The sequence below is a fragment of the Peromyscus eremicus genome, chromosome 1 (genome assembly GCF_949786415.1).
Source record: "Peromyscus eremicus chromosome 1, PerEre_H2_v1, whole genome shotgun sequence".
Lineage (NCBI taxonomy): Eukaryota > Metazoa > Chordata > Mammalia > Rodentia > Cricetidae > Peromyscus > Peromyscus eremicus.
This window is the reverse complement of record NC_081416.1, coordinates 159,035,503-159,048,170: the sequence shown is the minus strand read 5'-3', so window position 1 is coordinate 159,048,170 and position 12,668 is coordinate 159,035,503. Positions and strand designations below refer to the sequence as shown.

Sequence of the window (12,668 nt, the reverse complement as noted above, 5' to 3'; positions counted from 1 at the left end):
TAAAATAGTAAGAGTGTATATTTAGTAAGAGTGAAAAGGCCGGGCATCGGTGGCGCACGCCTTTAATCCCAGCACTTGGGAGGCAGAGGCAGGCGGATCTCTGTGAATTCAAGGCCAGCCTGGTCTGCAGAGTGAGATCCAGGACAGGCACCAAAACTACACGGAGAAACCCTGTCTCAAAAAACCAGAACCAAAAATAACCCCCCCCCCCAAAAAAAAAGAGTGACAGTCTTGGGGTTTCAGCGAGGCCCAGAAAGTCCTCCACATCTGGGTCTCTGTTTTCCCTAAGCTTACCTGCCACCCTCCCGCTAGCTTGCTGGGTTCCTTGCTCCTGCCTCCTGCCCGAATGATCCTAAACCTCCAAGGCCTTTGCACACAGTAAAATGTCGTCTCTGTACTTTCCCCACATTCCGAATCCCTATGACTCATGGCCTCCTCTCCTGCAGATCTCAGCTGTTCCAAAAGCCTGTCCCTGACCACTTTAAATAAAATAGCATTCTGGGCTGGAAGAGTGGAGGAGTGTTTTGTTGGAGTTCACCAGAGAGGGATGGGGGTGTGCCTCAGTGGTGGAGCAAGCGGTTGCCTAGAACCCAGTAGTGAGGATTTGGAAGCATGGCTCAGTGGTAGAGTGCTTAACTAGAGTCCACTGGTGAGGGTCTAGGGGCGTGGCCTACTGGTGGACGGCTCACCTAGTTTCCATCCAGACATCTGTTGAACAAAAACTGCCTCCTGCACTTTGTCCATAATACTTTTCACCGTTTAACATTGTTGATTCATTGCAGTTCTATGTCTTGGCTGTTTCTTTCCCAAAAATAGCAACCCACAAGGGAGGGAAGGGAACCTTTGCTTCAGATTCTGTTCTAGCCCTGGCCTCTGAAGCAGTGTCCAGCACGCAGAGGAAACTTACTAAGTCCTAAGAGAATGAATGAATAGGCTCAAACCCACGAGGAGAGGCAGGTGTGGTAACTCAGGCCTGCAGCACACACACACACACACACACACACACACAGTTTCGAGACAGGGTTTCTCTGTGTAGCTTTTGGAGCCTGTCCTGGAACTCACTTTGTAGACCAGGCTGGCCTTGAACTCAGAGATTCATCCGCATGCCTTTGCCTCCCGAGTGCTGGGATTAAAGGTGTGCGCCACCACCGCCTGGACTTTTTAATGAGAAAGTTACAATGGTGCTTTCAGCAGTGGGGGGCTGCTGTAGGAGAGGAACATGCTGTCAGGGTCTGGGAAAAGGAGAGAATAGAAGGACTGGGACCAGTCCCCTACAGCACTGTCATGAATCTTACTTTGTTGGGAAAAACAGGGTGTCCCCTAGGTTTGGGATCTGAGCAAAGGAGAAGTGTGAGGACTTCACTGAAGGACACCCATGGCAAAAACACCAATGCACATAAAGCAAAAATAAATAAATTTAAAAAAAAAAGAGCCAAGTCTGCTGAGGGTCTCCTTAAGTAAGTACAGCCGCTGTTTCTTTGGATTGACTTATTGTGTTTGCCTACATACATGTACATGTACCATGTGCATGCCCGGGTGCCCTCAGAGGACAGAAGGGAGCAGGATGCCCTGGAACTAGTTATAAAGTACTGTGAGCTACCACGTGGGTTCTAAGAACTGGACCCAGGTTCTCTACAAGAGCAGCAAGCGCCCTTAATCACTGAGATCTCTCTCCAACACATTTTCCCTTTGAGACAGAATCTTACCAGGTACCCCTGGCTGGCCTGGAACACACAGAGATCCACCTGCCTCTGCCTCCAGAGTGCTGGGATTAAAGGCGTGCGCCACCACACCCAGCACAAAACTACTCTAGATTTGAAGACAGCAATGGCTGTTATGCCTAGTAGTCAGCTTTCCACAATCCAAGATCTCCCTCTGCATCCCAGGCTGATCTTGAATTCCAAGCAGTCCTCCTGCCTCTGCCTCCAGAATGCCAGGAAATCATGGCTGACCCAGTATTCCTTCTTAACACTGTAAATCTACTGAGAGGATGGTCTCCCAGGGTGGGAGCAGACTAGAATGTCACAGGTGACTAGAGAAACAGCTTGAAGACTCTCCGGCCATTAAACCAAAGCACACAAGTGAACTTACACCCACAGCCATTAGTCTGAGTTTGAACTCAGTCTTCAGTCAGAGCCAGTCTGAAAGCAGGGTAAGATGTGGCTGTCGAGGGACAAAAGGTCATGTCTCCTCCTGCTCAACAGCTACGGCCAGTTGCATCCCACACAAAAGCATGTTCACCAAGTGGATGCCTGCTTGTCATCCCCACCCAGAGATGTCTCCTTGACTCGTACAAGATGGCTGGCGGGTGGGGCAGCATACCAGGCCTCCCTCCCTCCCTCCGCACCTCAGAGCTGACTTTCGAACAGCAGTCATTCATTTGTTCTGTCCCCGGGGTTAGGAGGATCCAGTTCCTGGTGCTTACTCAAGTAGGTCTGGAGGCCAGAGCAAAGGGTGCGCGCCCCACCCAGGTTCACCAGGACAGGACTCTCCTAGGAATGTTGGGTGAGTGCTGGCGACAGGGAAGGTGAACAGGCAATCAATCCACTCACTGCTCTGACAGATGGGGCCCCAAGGGAGACGGGAGTGGCCAAGGCAGAACATTTACTGGGTCATTTTATCTCCATTGACTTCACCCCTGACCCTGCGCACACTGAAATCACCTGCTCAAGGTCACTTGGCCAGAATACCCGGAATGTTTTAGGTGTGACATGAACTGGGTAGCTGGGAGGATCGCTGACTCGCAGGCAGTCTGGTAACCTTTGCGACCAGAATGGCACCAAAGGCCAGCCAACAACCGTGGTGACAGATGTTCAGTCTGAAATGAACAATGTCTCCCGATTCGTTTTTCTTTGGTGAACAAGGAGTTTTGGACTACTGAAAGGAGCAGGTAAAGGGCTGTCAGAGGACCAGGGGCAAACCACTTAAGACTGTCAAGTGTGGCAGATGTGCACACATGTACACAGTGAGGTCAGCCTCCCAAGGGCTGGGATTACAGGTACGTTCTTTGTGAGGCTGGGGACTGAACCCAACTGAACTACAGCTGTAGTCCCAAAATTAAATCTGAGTCTCTCCCTTAACCTAGAGCTCACCAATCCGGCTAGACAGGCAGCCAGCAAGCCTCAGGGGACCTCCTGTCTGAGCCCCCCGAGTGGTACGTACCCCACGTTTATTTGAGCAGCAAGTTTATGGACTGAGCCCTCCACCCGCCTTTAAAGACAGGGTCTGATGTAGCCAAGAGTAGCTTTTAACCCTCGATCTTCCTGCCTGCACCTCCCAAGTGCTGGGACTGGCAGACTACCACTCCCAGCCTGGCACTGGCCAGATGCAACCCCAACCCCACCTCTGCCAGCTGAGAAAGTACCACACTCTCCTTTCTAGATGAGGACACCATGATCGGAAGTAGGGTGACTTGTCAAGGACACAGAGCCTCCTCTCCTCTCTCATGAGCCCAGGGGCCCAGGGTGGCGACTCCCCAAGCCATTCACCCTCCTCAGCCTACCTCATGCTGGGCTGACTCACAGGTCAGGAAGGAGGGGCAGGGAAAGGCCACAGGGGAGGCAAAGGAGGAAGTGGAAGGGAGAGGCATGGGGACGCCCAAGAAGAGGGAAGGGCCTCGGCTCTGAGGGCAGAGGCAGGAGACAGCAGGGTGGTGTGAACAAGCCTTTATTCAACGCACGCAGTTACTGGGAGGAGGCCATGATGCTGGACACACCTGTTGAGAAGGAGAAAACAGGGTAAATTTGGGAAGAGGAGGAGAGTCACCTTCTAGGGAGACGATGTCCTTCAGGGTCAGGTCACAACCACAAAAGCAGTTTGCTGCTGTAGTTTAGTGGTCTTGGACATGTTACTTAATAGCTCTGTACCTCAGTTTCCCCATCTGTATAAAGCATCTATCTCATAGGAATACAGAGTTAAAGTGCTTGAACACGTGTCTGGTACTAAGCATTGTGTGCATTTAACAACGCTGGCCTGGCCTGTAGCTCTCTACTGCAGACAGAACCTTCCATGGAATTCTGAGACGCACATATGATGAGCACTGCCTGTAGAGGTCAGGGCGCCCAGTGTGGACACGACACAGCTCACTGCTGCTCACCTTGGTGTCAGTCTCTAGAGTCAAAGCTGGGAGACCAGGGAGGGAACCCTTTCCTCCTTTCGTGACATTCACTCACCAGACGGAAGAGTGAGGCAGGGTACCTAGCTAAATGCCTGTATCACTTCAAAAGTCTTAGTTATTACTTATTGATTTAAAGACAGTAGTGTACTAGATAGTCCAGGCTGGCCTCCTGCTTCCTGAGTGCTGAGACCAAAGACACGTGTTGCCACACCTGCTTTGTGTTCTCTTTGGGTAAGTCTGTTTACTCAAAGCGTGACGGGGACAGCGGTCACCGACACTCACCGTGCCTGGCCCTTGGCTGAGTGCCCTACAAGAAGATCTCCTTTCACACTGCCCCTTCCGGGAGGCAGGCACCATGCCATTTCTATTGGTTTCCAAGTTAGAGTGAGAAACTCTCTTACGGGAGGACCAAATGACTCACGCATAAAGAACCACAGGCTCTGTCATAACTGGTACACTGTCACTTGCCTTTCTACGAGAAACTGAGGCACAGAGAAGCAAGACTAGCCTCGCACAGGCAGCCTTGAGCAGGGGATGGGAACACCCTGCCAGGCCCTTCACTGGTCCTCCCTGGGCCAGCAGCCTGTTCTCTGAGGGTACCATGTTTCCCCACAGCCTGCGGCCCCAGGCCACTCACTGTCAAAGTCAATCTTCTCCACGATGTTCTTGGGCTTAATGCTCTCCTCCTGGCTGCAGATGAAGATCTGCCCGGACTCGTCCGCGCTCCAGCCATACTTGCTCATCCACACTTTAAGCTGGTTGTCTGCAGGGTGGAGATGTTAGAGGCAGGGAAATCGGGGCTCGCCAAGCCAGGCCCCCTTTGACCAAGTGCTCTAGGCAACTCCGGCCTTTAGGGCAAAGCCTGACTTCTGGGGGTCATTCTCCACTTTGCCACCAGGGGGTGCCACTAGCCTTTTTTTTTTTTCCTTTCCCCCCCTTTCCTTCTTCTTGGTTTTCTGGGACAGGGCTTCTCTGTGTAGCTTTGGTGCCTGTCCTAGAACTTGTTCTGTAGCCCAGGCTGGCCTTGAACTCAGAGATGCACCTGCCTCTGCCTCTCAAGTGCTGGGATCAAAGGCACTCGAGAGCCACCACTGCCTGGCCTGCCACCAGCCTTAGTATCTTAGTCACATAGGGTTTTTGTTCTTAAATTTTTTTCAGCTTTTTTTTTTTTTTTTTAAAGATTTATTTATTATGTAAACAGTGTATTCCCTGCAGGCTAGAAGAGGGCACCAAGTCTCATCACAGGTGGTTGTGAGCCACCATGTGGTTGCTGGGAATTGAACTCAGGACCTTTGGAAGAGCAGTTGGTGCTCTCAACCACTGAGCCATCTCTCCAGCCCTTGTTCTTTCATTTTTGAGACAGGGTTTTTCGTAGCCCAAGCTGGCTTGGAACCATGTGGCTGAGGATGACTTCAACCTCTAATCCTCCTGCCTCTTTCCCAAGTACTGGGATTATAGAGTGTGTGCCCCAGGCTCAGTTTCCTTTGTTGCCAGCATTTATTCATTCATTCATTCATTCATGTATGTGCATTGGTGTTTTGCCTGCATGTATGTCTGTGTGAGGGTGTTGGATCCTGGAGTTACAGACAGGTGTGAGCTGCCATATGGGTGCTGGGAACTGAACTGGGATCCTCTGGAAGAGCAGTTAGTGCTCTTAACCACTGAGCCACCTCTCCAGCCTCTTCCCTTGGTTTCTTAACATTCCTTTCTATTTCTTTTAAAAAACATTTATTTTACTTATGTGTGAGTACAAGTGTGAATGTGCACAGGTGTTCCTGGGCCAGAGAGTACACTGAATTTCTTGCTGCTTGTGAACCACCAACCATGGATGCTGGGATCCTGAAACTGTCTTCGAGACTGAGTAGCAAATGTTCTCAACTGCTGGACCCTCTCCAGCCCCCATGCGTCTTTTTGCAAATGTTTTTTGGTTGGGAGGGACCTTTCAAGTGCCCCTGACCAAGGCTGACCCCTGCCCAGAGCCTTCCTATGTTCTCTGTCACTCCAGAGCAAAGGCCACGAGAAGTCCTCCCAGGACCCCCATGACCACAAGGAAAGTTGCCTTCTCGCCCGGTCATGCTGCTCTGTTCCATGGCACACAGGCCACCAGCACACATGACAGGCAGGCTCCTGCCATAGGATGACACATCCTTTCTTCTCAGCGTGCCCACCTCCAGACACTGGGGCCCCGCCAAAGGCTGTCCCTCTAGAGCAGCTTCATTGCCCTTTGCAGTACCAACTACTACAAAATGCAAGCATCTTGTCTGCTTTGCTCCATCTGTGAAAAGGTCTGAGCTCCTGGCGTCACTGCCACAACCAGCATCAGGACCACTGTCTGACACAGCTAGCATTCAAGGGTCTTACTCTACAGCCCACGCCCCGGCTTCCTATTGCTGGAACTACAGGTGGACACCACACCTGGTGGGGCAGCAACTTGTTTTTGAGACAGGGTTTCACTGTGTGGAGCTGGCTGGCCTTGAACTCGGAGATTCAGAGGGCAGCATCCTACACCAAACCCTTAGCCCCTCTCTGGACCAGATAATGACCTGGAAATGGTGCACTGGGTTCCCCGGGGCTGGCTGAGGTCCCACGCCAACCCCCTGTACCTTGTCAGGCTGACACAAACAACAGTAGGCCTCACCAGTCAGATCTCCGAGCATCTCGGCAAGCAGCCAGCGGTCGATGTGCTGGTAGGTGATGCCCACCACATGGCAGATAACTGCAGGGGTCAAAACAAAGAGTGTGAGAGGTTGTCCAAACATGGCCTGCAATGGAGCTGTAGGAGGAGAATTCTCAGTGCTCGGTAGGAAATGCAGGAGAACAAGAGATCCTTCTAAATAAGGGATGTTCTTAGAATGTGCTTTTGTGCTTTTCGGGTGGAACAAATAGGAGCGGGTTTCCTCCAGATTACACACAGTTACTCATTTTTGTTATTCAAATTTTCCCAGCCTGGAGGTGGTGCATGCCTTTAACCCCAGCAGACAGGCAGAGCTCTGTGAGTTGGAGGCCAGCCTGGTCTACAGAGTGAGATCCAGGACAGGCTCCAAAGCTACACAGAGAAACCCTGTCTCAGGGGAAAAAAAAAAAAGAAAAAAGAAAGAAAAAATGTTTCCCAAGCCAGAGGTGGAGGCAGAGGCAGGTGGATCTCTGTGAGTATGAGGCCAGCCTAGTCTACAGAGTGAGATCCAGGACAGCCAGGGCTACACGGAGAAACCCTGTCTCAAAAACAAGCAAATGATTAAGATCCCAGCAGCTTATCTTTGTGACTGTAAAGGGCTTGAACTCATGTGAACTTGCTCATAGGACCTTTCATAACCTTTAAACTGTCTGATGCTCTGAATAAAGCTGGCTGTTGCCGGAGACTCTAGTCCGCCTCATTCATTGGTTCCATTCTCCCAGGTCCTCTAGAAGGACAGTGACAAGAGGCCACTTCTTAGGACTCTGCTACTACTGCCCCCTTCCCGTGGGCACCCAGACTTAAGAGGACTCACATTTTCGGACAGAGTCTTCAAAGCCAGTTATGCCTTCCAGGAGGTCCATGTTTTCATCCAGGGCTTGCTGCAGAAGGAACGATGCCCACAGTATTAACACCAGCAGTATTAACTACTGTCGGCATTCATCAGTAAGGGTGCTGACGTTCTGGAGGCTGAGGCAGGGGGATCTCAAGTTCCAGGTCAGTCTAGGTTACAACGGTAACTTTCTCAAAACCCAACCAATAAGCGAACCTACCGCTGGGTATGATGGCAATGCCTGTAATCCTGGCACTGGGATTGAAGCAAGAGGATCAGAAGTTCAAGGCCAGCCTCAGCTACATAGCAGGCTAGCCTGGGTACAGAAGATCCCTTCTTTCCTTCTTTTTTTTTTTTTTTTTTTTTTTGTTTGTTTTTCGAGACAGGGTTTCTCTGTTGCTTTGGTGCCTGTCCTGGAACTCGCTCTGTAGACCAGGCTGACCTTGAACTCACACATCCCCCGGCCTCTGCCTGCCGAGTGCTGGGATTAAAGGCGTGCACCACGGCACCATGCTACCTCCTCTCCCCTGCTTTTTTGCCGTTGGGTTTTAAATAGTCTTGCTATGTAGCAAAAGCTGACCCCAACTTTTTTTTCTAGAGATTTCAGAAGGTAACATTTTATTTTTATTTATGTGTATATGGGTGTATCTATGTGAATATGAGCACCTGTGGGTGGTTGCCCAACAAGGGTATTGGGAACCAAATTCTGGTCCTTTGCAACAACACCTACCTTTTTTTAATTAAAAAACTTAAATTACTATGTGTATGGGTGTTTTGCCTACATGTATGTCTGTGTACCATGTGCATGGCCAGTGACCACCCCTGAAGCCGGAGTGATGGATGGTTGGGAGGCGGAGCCCTAACTGCAGAGCATCTCTCCAGCCCCTGGCCTGGAACTCTATCTTCAGCCTCCTAAGAACTGGTACCTCAGGCAAGGGCCATCTGCCCAGCTTAGCCTCCCCTGGGCAGCTGCCCATATGAAGGCTGGACAGGCACAGCGCTCAGAGTGGATGAACAGAGGTCTTGTGTCCATCTCGAGGCACAGGACAAGGAGACAGGGTCAGTCTGAGCCATGTGGGCACAAGGGCTGATCTGCCAGTCCTGGCTCCATGTGAAGACAGAGACAGAGGACAGAGCCCATGACCAAGCAGGTACCACTGCTTTTGTGTGCTTGAGACAGGCTCTCATATAGCTCCGGCTGGCCTCAAGCTCTCCCTGCAGCTGGGGATGACCCTCCTCCTCCCACCTTCTAGAATTACAGATGTGCTGGTTTTATGAAGTACTGGGTGGGGGCGGCACCCAGAGCTTCCCACATGCAAGGCAATCACTCCAGCATCCAAAGGACATTACCCAGAAAGCTTGAAAGTGACAAGTCTCCAGCAGGTCCCCAAGGTACAAGATCTGTCGGATGGGCCGCTCTTCTTGCTGGCGTCAGGAAGCATTAAGGAAACAGTACAGAAACCCATGGAGGATATGGTGTGGGTCTAGGTCACCTCTCTCCACCCATCTTCTTCCATTCTCAACATCTCAAAAAATACCACCACTTGAGACAGAGACAGTGGATCTCTGTGAGTTCAAGCACAGACTGGCCTACATAGCAAGTTCCAGGCCAGCTAGGATCATATAGCAAGACCCTTACTCAAAATAAATACACGAACAAAAATAAATTAAAAATTCTGAGCCAGCAAGATGGTTCAGCAGGTAAAAATGCTTGGCATAAGCCTAATGACCCAGATCCCCGGAACCCACAGTAGACTACCCCAAGTCGTCCCTGGGCCTCCATATGCACTCTGAGACACATGAATACCACACAGCATCTGCTCAAATCCTCGGACCCCCAGTGGAAGGGGAGAACTGACTACCCCAAGTGTCCTCGGACCTCCATATGTGAGACACACATATGGAGGTACCACACAGCATCTGAGGCTGACCCAGCATCGAGCTGATCCCAGAGCAGGCACCTGGTTTTTGGAGGCATGCCCAGATCCCTTCCTCTGCCCTGCTTCCCAGCCGTCTCCCATGCTGCTGGAAGGATACATGTGCCTGGTCGATCATACATTTGCACAGAGTGAAGTCGGTGTGGGGCAGGTTGGTGAGGGCTTTCAGCAGAATCTGGGCAGTGACTGTGGTCTGAAAGAAGGCTGGGTTGAACTGGTACCTGAGAAGGAGAACAAGAGATGTAGCAGTGGTGCCATCTTGCAAAGCTGGCTGTAGTGGCATATGCCTGCAATCCTAGGACCCAGGCAGATTGCAAATTTGAGGCCAACCGGGACTATATTTATATAAATGGATAAAATGATAGCCCTTGTATGTAGAGGGTATATTTGTAATCCCAGCACTCCTACAGTCAGATAAGAAACAATCTTCTAGAAGTGTGTAGGCCAGTTAGCCTTCAAAAGAAGAAACTCAAAAAGATGGAAAGTGATGGACACGGTAGTGCCCGCCTTTAATCCCAGCACTCAGGAGGCAGAGGCAAGTGGATCTCTATGAGTTTGAGGCCAGCCTGCTCTACAGAGCGAGTTCCAGGACAGCCAGGGATATGTAAAGACCCTGTCTCAAAATAAACCCCAACCAAACAAAAAGGATGGAAAGCAAGAACTGACTGCTCACAGCTGTCCTCCACACTAGCCCTGCCACGGCAAGTGAGTGCTGCACTCACACTCATGAACAAAAAGAATAAAACAAGAGCCGGGTGGTGGTGGCGCGAGCTTTTAATCCCAGCACTCGGGAGCCAGAGCCAGGTGAATCTCTGTGAGTTCAAGGCCAGCCTGGTCTACAGAGCAAGTTCCAGGACAAGCTCCAAAGCTACACAGAGAAACCCTGTCTCGAAAAAACAAAAATAAATAAATAAAATAAAACAAATATTTATGCCAAGTAGGCATGGCAGCTTGTCTGGAATTCCACCCCCTGACCAAGCAAAGACTAGATGTGCTGGTGATTCTGGGTTCAATGAGACCCTGACTCAAGGAATAAGGTGAAGAGCGACTGAAGATGACTCCTGACACCAACTTTGGGCCTCCACATGCATGTGCACACACATTCCTCCCACAAACATGCACATACATATGCACACACATAAAAATGGAAGAAGAAAAAAGGCCACTAACCCAGTGCTGAGAGGAAGATGCTAGGAAGAGAAGAGCGTGTGCTATGTGATTACAGCTGAGCTCAAAGCAAGCAGATCTGAGCTAAGCTGATTTGGATGCAAGCAGGTGTGCAAGCAGCTGATCCAGATGCAGGAAAGCAGGTGTGTAAGTAGCTGATCTAGATGCAGGAAAGCAGGCGTGCAAGCAGCTGATCTAGATGCAGGCACCAGAAGCTCCACAGAAGTTACCTAAGGTAGGGTTTGGCGGGGCAAAGCTTGGGGCGAAGGGCCAGTGGCACTAGCAACATGGATGTTCATTTACAGTAATATGTCAGGCAACAGAATTGTTTACAGAGACAATCTTGTATGTTTTGTAGCTAATTAAAAACAAAAACAACAACAAAAAAAACCCTGCCCTGACCTCCTTGGCTTCCTAGCTTACACACCAAAGAGAAGCCACATCCTGCAGCTTGCCCGGGGCACGTGTGCACCCAGTTCCCTATCCAGAGTGGCATCCTGCTGGCTAGCTGCTGGCATGACAGTGGGGAGGAACAGACACTCACAACTTCAGGACAGCCAGGTTGGCCTCCAGATCATAGGCATTCTCCTTGGCCTGTGTCTCCACATACCGTTCCAGGGTCGCCAAGTTCTCAGGATTGTACCTGGAAGAGAATCAGGATGGGTGAACCGCCTGGCATGGTGGTACATGCCTTTCATCCCAGCACCCAGGGGGCTGAGGCAGGACAGGGGGATTGCCAAGTGTGAGGTTAGTCTGGGATGCATGGTGAAGACCTATCTCAAAAGGAAAGAGGGGCTGGGCGGTGGCAGCGCACACCTTTAATCCCAGCACTCGGGAGGCAAAGCCAGGCGGATCTCTGTGAATTCAAGGCCAGCCTGGACTACCAAGTGAGTTCCAGGAAAGGTGCAAAGCTACACAGAGAAACCCTGTCTCGAAAAACCAAAAAAAAAAAAAAACCCAAAAAGGAAAGAGGGAGATAACAAGACAAACAGACAAGGGTAAACAAAGTCAAGAACAGAGGCCAGTCCCATTATAGGGCTAAGGGGCTACCATTGTAATTTGTTAACCTGAAATCACCCTCTTCTTTCCTATAGCTTTCAATTTGGCCCTGGGGTATTCTTCCCTTTATTATCCTTTTAATAAACCTACATTCATTCGATTTTAAATAATAAAGCTAGTCCCATCCACTGCATCTACCCAGAGAGCTGACCAACTGTACATTCTCCAGTAAATCCTGCTCACAACTCAGACTTCTGGCTAGTCCGGTTGGAGCCCTGGGTCGTTTAGGATGCCTCCAACCTCGGCCAGTCTCCGCATCCTGTATGTGTGGCTGAACATCTGCTGACATCCTCTTGGATCCGCTTCTGACCCAGCTCTATTCTCTCCTGCCCTGGCCTGGCCCTGATCGCCCCTTGCTATCACTCTCTGTTGAAAGGGGTCGTCGCTCGACTGGAATGGGAACCTAAGTCCAGGAAAGTAGGACCAGTGGCTGTCTCCATCACCTCCGGTTCCCACTAGCCAAGCAGACATCAGTGAACCTTACGTTTGATGGCTGGCAAGAAGAGCAGAAAAGAGAGAGACTAAGAGACACTGAGAGCCTGTGGCGGCAGTAAAAGGAAAGTTGAGGGACGGAGGGAAACTTGGAGAACTCCACCTCTGGCTGAGCGTGGAGCCCTGGCCACCCCTGGCTGGCTCCCTGTCTTCTCCACCCCGCTTGTCCAGAGCGAACCCTCCAGCCGAGCTCAGACCTGTCGATACCCTTGAGCAACTTGCCCACGTTCGCTCTCATCTGCTCAAACATCGCCATGATCACTGTTGCCTTCTGCAGCCCCAGCTGGAGTCGAACACCCGCCCAGCGTGCAGTACCGGAGGGCCGGAAAAGAGGTACCGGAAGCGGAAGCTACATCACGCCCTCTCTCCAGCTCCTTCGGGGAGGGCGAG

General features: G+C 50.9%; 1 protein-coding gene across 1 annotated transcript; it reads right to left on the bottom strand.

Annotated features, from left to right (window-relative positions):
- Positions 1-3,650: 3,650 nt before the first annotated feature.
- Positions 3,651-12,643, bottom strand: Eif3k (eukaryotic translation initiation factor 3 subunit K). The gene is made up of 8 exons (XM_059276538.1): positions 12,476-12,643; positions 11,272-11,370; positions 9,661-9,781; positions 8,974-9,048; positions 7,606-7,672; positions 6,756-6,833; positions 4,755-4,880; positions 3,651-3,715 (listed from the first exon to the last, which is right to left on the bottom strand). The coding sequence occupies exons 1-8, from the start codon at positions 12,532-12,534 to the stop codon at positions 3,684-3,686; spliced, it is 657 nt and encodes a 218-aa protein (XP_059132521.1). The 5' UTR covers positions 12,535-12,643; the 3' UTR covers positions 3,651-3,683.
- Positions 12,644-12,668: the final 25 nt, after the last annotated feature.

Coding starts and splice junctions, on each gene's coding strand:
- Eif3k (XM_059276538.1), bottom strand. CDS start 12,534: ATGGCGATGTTTGAGCAGATGAGAGCGAACGTGGGCAAGTTGCTCAAG. Junction 6,834..7,605: donor TGAAGACTCTGTCCGAAAAT/GTGAGTCCTCTT, acceptor TGACCCCTGCAG/TTATCTGCCATGTGGTGGGC. Junction 3,716..4,754: donor GGAGAAGATTGACTTTGACA/GTGAGTGGCCTG, acceptor CCTTCTCAACAG/GTGTGTCCAGCATCATGGCC.